Below are 7,799 nucleotides of genomic sequence, written 5' to 3'. Positions count from 1 at the left end.
CTGAGGTGGTTTCTGAGCCCTGTCCCTTCTGGGAGCTGGACCGCTGTCTCCTGTGACAGTAGCGAGCGGCGCCCAGTCCCTTCCAGCCCCCTAAACAGGAAATTGGTACAGCCTGCTGGGAGTGTGGTTATCGGAGTGCCGGCAGAAAGGTGCAGTGATGTCCACGGCAGATGAACTGGGTTTATTAAAACTGCAAAGAATTCCTATGGGAAATTCCCACTTTGTTTACAGCCCATTTCCCAAGCTGAGCAGTCAGGATCTCCAAGAACAGCACACAGTATGCAGTCCTGGACAGCACATTGGAAGGTGAGGTTCCAGTGTGACTTTCATGCCAACAGCAACACGGGAACTCGGCTGTGGATCTGGGAAGACGGAGGTAAGGTGGGGCAGGCAGTGGGGCCCTGCAGTTCCTGAGACCCAGAAAGGTGTGTATTCTGAGGGGTAGGAAGACAGGACATTTCATGAATCAAGAGGAGATGGTGAGTCATAACTATCATGGTGATCATTTTGGAATGTATGGAAATATTGAATAACTACTTTATGTAAAAGGAACTAACATAGTATTGTATGTAGACCAATATACTTCAAAAACAAACTCACAGAAAAAGAGATCAGATTTATGGTTATGGGGGGATGAGGAACTGGATAAAGACAGTCAAAAGTACAAATTTCCTCCTTATAAGACAAATACTAGGGATGTAATGTACAATATGATATATATCATTAACACCTGTATGTTTTATATGAAAGTTGTTCAAAGAGTCAATCCTAGAGTTCTCATCAAAAGAAAAAAATTTTTTTCTATTTCTTTAACTTTGTATCTATATGAGATGATGGATCATCACTGAATTTATTGTGGGCATCATTTCCTGATGTATCGAAGTCCAACTATTATGCTGCACACCTTAAACATATAGTTCTATAGTTCAATAACATTGAAAAAAAAGAGGAGATGGTGAAGGAAAAGGAGAGGTTCATACCTAGTGTAAACAAGGCATCAGCAAGGACTATTTGGGACGGTTTCATCAGGAAGCACAGAAAGTATGGGTTATTTTTGCCAAATCTGTATTTTTTAGGGGGCAGACCTCCTCACTTAGCATGTGTTTCAACATTAGGACTGATGAATACTAATACACATTTTGCTTTATCAGAGTAGGAAATGGCAATCCAGCCCAGCGTTGTTGTCTGGAGATTTCCATGGATGGAGGAGTCTGGCGAGCTACAGTCCACGGGGTCAGAAAGAGCCAGATGCAACCGAGCATGTTTTGCTTTATACATGTCCCTTGCACATAATGGTCCTTTGATAAATATTTCTTGAATGTGTGATGAAGTACACAGAATCCCAAACTCAAACCCAAGTGGAGGCATGAACAGGAGGAGTTCAGGCTCACAGGAGACATTTGGTACCTGAGCTCACTTTCCTTTGGGTTTTTTCCACAAGTTCACTCCACCCTGAAATGTCCTTACTGGCAAACACTGCCCTCTGAAATGCAAATGAAGTCAGAGATTCTTCTGGATGGAGGAGGGCTCCCCACCTGGCACCCCCTTCACCACCCAGAGCCTTTGCCAGAGCATCACCAAGAAAGGACACTGAGCCTCAGTCTAGCCTAGTCTGTGCTCACGATGCTTTGGATTATGAAAGCCCAGAGTAGCTTTTAAACTATGTTTTTATAACTATGAGAAAAGTCAAGAAGAGGGACTCATTAGAATGATTCCCCAGCACAGCCCTGCTCTCCCATGGGTACGGTTCAATATCATACCTTGTTGAATGTCACTTTTTAAAACATACATAACACAGCATCTGTAATTCATTGCAACTGTGCTGATTCCACAGGGTTGTTTGCTCAAAGGTCAGATAATGTCATCGCTTGGGAAGCCTTGGGTGGGAGGAACTGCTCTTGGACCAACCTCAGCCAGTGAATTCACAGCCCTGAGACCTTCTCAAAAATGGGAGGTGACCAGCTGCCCTGTAATGTATGAGAATGAATGCATTCTCTCGTTCCAAGTAGGACCTAAGAGTACTTTTTGATTCTTTACTGACATTTATGTCAGTTTTCCTTTTGCCAGGAAAGAAAATTGAGTCCAAAGGAATGCCTCCTTTTTGGAAAATAATTTTAAAGATTCTATTTACAGAATTATGGCTAAGCATTAAAAAACATATACATAATTAAACACAAATCTATGTAAGTTCAAGTTGGATCTTACTGCTTGGGGCAGTGATTATAAAATTAGCAGGAAGAGATTGGTTTGCAGGTCTCATCAGAAGTAATAACAGCGTGAATTTCTGATTATTAAAATATGCAATGTTTCAGATGGGACTGCATAATATTTTAGATATAATTACATGTTTGGTTATGTAATAATGATTCAGTAATTAATTTTATAACAGATGTCTCAGTGTCAATTTGGTAGGTTTTTTATGATTTCTGTCATTGTGTTCAGATGACTTTCTTTCTCTGTGCATGTCTGTGTCCATATTTCCCTTTTTCATAAAGACATCGGTCAGATTAGAGCTCACTTTAATGATCCTATTTTTAACTTGATGACCTCCATAAAGACCCGATCTCCAAATAGTCACATTCTGAAGTACTGAGGATTAGGATTTCAATATATCATTTTATATATATAAAATATATATATGCACCCACACACTGGCACGCACACGATGTTTCATAAGACAGGTACCTTTTAAAAATGATGTTAAGAATCTGGTGTTTATCTTAGAATCAGGTCATGGAATAGAATAGAAACAACATAAAAAGCAATGTTCCAGCTCAGTAACCTCTCATACAATGTTTACTGCCTTCTCTGGCATCTGTCTTCTCTAACAATCTGAAAATGAGCAGGTGTGTTCGAGCTTAGGGAAAGTATTAATAAATCTTATTAGTATTATGTGTTATAGTGTATGAAGCATTTTCTCACTTCATCTCAGGTGATCTTCACAGTAACTCTATTAAACAGTGCAGATATTCCATTACCAGTGTACAGACAAGTGACTTCAGTCTCAGATTCCATGAAACACTTAGGGTCATGCTTTAGGTGAAGGAAAAAGATGGCAAGAAAATTTAGGTGTTCCAAGTTATACCCAAGATATTGTTCACTCCATCATGATGTATAAAAGTTTTTTTTTTTAATATAGCAATCATTTTACTTGTCTCTATTCTATAGGTAAAGAAACTATGGTGCTCGCTTCGGCAGCACATATACTAAAATTGGAACGATACAAAGATTAGCATGGCCCCTGCGCAAGGATGACACGCAAATTCCTGAAGCGTTCCGTATTTTTGTAAACCCATGGCTGATTCATGTCAATGTATGGCAAAAACCACTACAATATTGTAAAGTAATTAGCCCTAAACTAAAATAAATAAACTTATTTTTAAAAAAAGTGAAAAAAAAAAAAGAAACTATGAAAGCTTGTGATAAACCTAGGATTCAAACCTAACAAGTCTCCTGAGGTCTGCACGTGGCAGAAATTCACCAAAATATTACTGCCTATGGGACAGGCACAATCAGTCAATAACTCACAAGTTTTCATTCAGTTCTATCCAATATTTAATAAGCCAGAAATTGTTAGGTGTTGGTGACATGGAGATTATTAGTGTTAATCGCTCAGTCATGTCTGACCCTTTGCAACCCCTGGACTGTAGTCTGCCAGGCTTCTCTGTCCATGGGATTTCCCAGGCAAGAATACTGGAGTGAAAAAAAAAAGAATACTGGAGTGAGTTACCATTCCCTCCTCCAGGGGAATCTTCTGGACCCAAGGATCAAACACAGGTCTCCTGCATTGCAGGTAGATTCTTTACTGTCTGAACCACCAGGGAAGCCCAGATAATATACTACTGAAAAAGACAGATGTACAAAGATCATTAAACAATGCGGTGACTTGACAAGAGGCTGCAGGGGAGGGATTGGTGAGGACAGAGAGAGGGAACCTTCCATGCCCAGGAGAGGGGAAAGGCAATGGTTCCCCTGTATTCTTTCCCCTGATCCCTAGCTCAGGGCTTTGCAGGTTACAAACACTGACTAACCTGGGAGGCTGTACACATAACCTGGGAGGCTGTACACATACCACAGATAGTCTGTGATCTTTGGAACTACACTGATTGAGTTAAGAGTCCTGATGCCAGCACCTACCGGCTGTGACCTTGGATGAGTTACTTAATCTGAGTACCCCACTTTCCTTCTTGGTAAGATATGGGATAGTTCATATGATTGCAATGATGAGATGACAAAATGTGAAGCCCAAAGTGCTTGATAAACTTTAGCCATTATTATTCATGAAACTGGCTTTTAGTGGGCTTAAAAAATTTTCAGTTGATTCACACTGCTCTCATTGCATAATGAGATACAAACATTTGATAACCACATGTACTCATTTCTCTTTCATTCTCACCTCCATCCTGCTAGAGATCAGAATTCATAAATCCTATTTTAGAGCTTTTGACTAAAGGTATCAAGGAGTAGATGGGATGTGGAGATCCCTCTAGGGTTAATCTTATATGGAACTCCTGTACCACCCAAGCATGGACTCCCAGTGGAAAAGCCAATCCTGGTCACTGGTAGCTTTCACTTGCTTTACTTTGGTTCTGTTGGGCACCTGCTTGTCTCACATATATAGTATAAGGTTGGGTAGTTATTTGTTGATGGTCATTTATTTATGAAGTATAAAATATCAAGTTAAATTACTGACAAATCGTAACTTGTCTCCTAATTTTCTCACAGATGGTTTGAAATTAGTAGGAATATAAGCCAATAGTGGGCTTCCATGGTGGCTTAGATGGTAAACAATCTGTCTGCAATGCAGGAGAGCCAGGGTTCAATCCCTGGGTCAGTAAGATCCCCTGGAAAAAGAAATGGCAACCCACTCCAGTATTCTTGCCTGGGAAATCCCATGGACAAAAGAATCTAGTGGGCTACAGTCTATAGGGTCACAAAGGGTTAGACACAATTGAGAGACTAATACTTTCCCTTTCAAGCTTAGTGAGGAAATAGCAGCAGAAAACAGGACTTTGAGTATATGATCACACACATGAGCCAATGGGGGAAATGTGTAGTTTGCCATCTGAATATTGGACTGCTCTGAAGTTACAGCGCCTTCGAGGAACTCAAATACTAGTTATCTGAACAGTAAATGTACATGAGCCAAGACAGTTTTGAAGAAGCACTTACTCCAACGGTTACTACAACGTGTTATAAAACTCACTCATATTCCGGGAAAGTTGTTTTTGGCATCTGAGTGAAGCTTCCCCATTGGGCTTCCTATATAATGCTCAGACACTATTTCTCCACTGTCCACTGCTGCAGCCTTGTCTCTAAGAGAAAGGAGAGGGACACAGGAGTTCTAGAGCATGTCTTTGACTGCCATGCCAGGCAAACAAGTGGACCAACAGAGCTGGAGTTCTTTAAAGTCAGGCCAGCGCCAGCTGAAAGCAAGCAGGCCTTCTACCCTCTCTGACCCAAATGAGTCCTCTAGAGTCAAAGGTCCCTCTCTACCAGAGGTCACTTAACCCCACACTGCCATGTCTCATTACCGAAAGAGAGAGGGGAGGAGTCCTTTTCTAAATTCTTCTGTTTCCTCAACAGAACTGATCACCAATGTATTCTTCATGGTGTTAAACCTAACGTGGATCATTTAACATACAGAAGAACACAAGTCATTTAATGGTCCCACAAGTTATATTTTATTACACAACTGTCAGAGGCAGATTAGCTGCAAACTGCAATAACTGCTGTAGAGCTATCTTCTCAGATTAAACAAATATATTTTTATTTGAAGATTATTCCTTAATGTTACATTTAACAGTACAAAAGGGAAAAATGTATTTACAAAGAACAAATGAGACTCTTCCTCTAGCTATAAATGATAGTAAAAAAATATATTAAAAAAATACAAATAAAGTTTTTGTAGTCAAATAAACTACTTCCTTAAAATACCTAATAAATAAATTTACTTACAACCATCAACTGAATTACTACTCTGTAGCTACTAATCTGAAATAACTAAAATTCAGTATCAGAGTCCTGAATTTACAATGCTGTATTTTTTCACTGATTTCTTCATCTGCTTCAATTTCTTCTTTAAGACTTGATGATCTTGCTTTGAAATATACCGAAAATATTTACAACCTAAAAAAAAAATGCAAAATGAAAAGTTTTAATACTTATCAAATTGTTCAAGTGCTTTTCTACCTTGTAAAAATTCTGCTTCAACTTTGGCACGCTGATGATTATATAAACAGATGGATTTGTATTATCTATGCAGATATGTCTAAGCTCATTCTCAGCACTGTCAGCAGTGAAATGGACAGCTTCCTACCTACAAAAATATTTCTGATCCATCATGATTAAAGCATATACTTGAGCTTGTTTTCTACCTTCCCTCCCAAACCTTAGTTAAGGTGATACGCATATTATGCTGTGCTCTGCTTAGCTGTTCAGTCATGTCCGACTATTTGCAAACCCACGGACTGCAGCCCACCAGGCTCCTCTGTCCATGAGGATTCTCCAGGCAAGAATACCGGAGTGGGTAGCCTATCCTTTCTCCAGGGGAACTTCCCAAACCAGGAACAGAACCGGGGTCTCCTGCATTGCAGGAGCTACCAGGGAAGCCCATGCATATCATATTCATATATTAAATAAGCCTTCTCCAGAAGCAAACAATAGCTTCCTTCTCAATGACAACTTGGTGAAACAGTCACAGAGGCATCTGTAACAATCAGAAAGTCCTCTGTAGAAAACCTTGATGTGAAGAATTAGGACAGACAAATTCTAGGTTAGAAGAGATCAAAAATTATCTCTCATTCCCACCATCTAGCAGGCAGCCAGAGGTGATCAAGGAGCTCTGCCAAAGGTGCTCATCAGACCTTCTACCTGCTTTTCATACTCTTACAATGCTAAGAGGATCACTAGTTAAGTATCTGAGAGACATGAGTCAAATTCCTGTAAGAAAAATGTAAGCTGGATATTATAAGGGATTTTCTATTTAATAAATGAGACCATAAATCTCATATAAAATATTAACATTATTACAGTCTCAGCTTGCATCTATTCATCTTTCCTGGAAATTGCTAGGATATATATTGTACCTGGAGTAATGAGTTTGCTGCTGCTGCTAAGTCGCTTCAGTCGTGTCCGACTCTGTGCGACCCCATAGACGGCAGCCCACCAGGCTCCTTAGTCCCTGGGATTCTCCAGGCAAGAATATTGGAGTGGGTTGCCATTTCCTTCTCCAGTGCGTGAAAGTGAAGTCGTTCAGTCGTGTCTGACTCTTCACGACCCCATGGGCTGCAGCCTACCAGGCTCCTCCGTCCATGGGGTTTCCCAGGCAAGAGTACTGGAGTGGGGTGCCACTGCCTTCTCCAGAGTAATGAGTTTATTATCCCTGAAAATAATATGTGAGACTTGCTAATATTTTGTTAGCTGGGAAGCAGTGGTGTGTGCAGTGTTAATAATTTGTGCTTCTAAACGTATCGGCCACTTTAGCAAAAACAAAATACAGATGTCTGCTTCTGTCTAGAATACAGAAAGCTGGAAAGAACTTTGCTCCCATTGTAACACAGAGAAAAAGCCAGATAAACTACAATCTCCTAACTTCAAGCCCACCTGAGCTGAAGTCACATGACAGCCGAGCAGCCTGGACAGCCAGGAGGGAAAGGCCCCTCCAAGGAGAAGTGGGCCTGGTCGCCTTGAGTGGAGCATGGGAGGAAGGGCAGCCCCTACACCCTGCTCTGAGCACAGAGCAAAGGCAGATGACAGTGAGAATTCAAATCCAGGGTGTAATGAGGGTAACCAGACCA

General features: G+C 40.6%; 1 protein-coding gene and 1 non-coding gene across 6 annotated transcripts in view; one reads left to right on the top strand and one right to left on the bottom strand.

Annotated features, from left to right (window-relative positions):
* Positions 1-3,182: 3,182 nt before the first annotated feature.
* Positions 3,183-3,286, top strand: LOC145508041 (U6 spliceosomal RNA). Its single transcript, XR_014055310.1, has one exon. It is a non-coding gene; the product is annotated as a U6 spliceosomal RNA (small nuclear RNA).
* Positions 3,287-5,660: 2,374 nt separating this feature from the next.
* The window catches only part of TAF1A (TATA-box binding protein associated factor, RNA polymerase I subunit A), a 37,236-nt gene continuing 35,097 nt past the window's right edge, over positions 5,661-7,799 (bottom strand). For all 5 annotated transcript variants that reach the window (XM_081489895.1, XM_081489897.1, XM_081489896.1 and 2 more), the window contains one exon: positions 5,661-6,129. In XM_081489895.1, the coding sequence (XP_081346021.1) occupies positions 6,017-6,129 (113 nt within the window). In that variant the 3' untranslated portion in view covers positions 5,661-6,016. The remainder of the gene's footprint in view (positions 6,130-7,799) is intronic.

The sequence above is a fragment of the Giraffa tippelskirchi genome, chromosome 5 (genome assembly GCF_054371585.1).
Source record: "Giraffa tippelskirchi isolate mGirTip1 chromosome 5, T2T-mGirTip1v1.2.pri, whole genome shotgun sequence".
In the NCBI taxonomy this organism is placed as follows: domain Eukaryota; kingdom Metazoa; phylum Chordata; class Mammalia; order Artiodactyla; family Giraffidae; genus Giraffa; species Giraffa tippelskirchi.
This window is presented reverse-complemented; position numbering and strand designations above follow the sequence as displayed.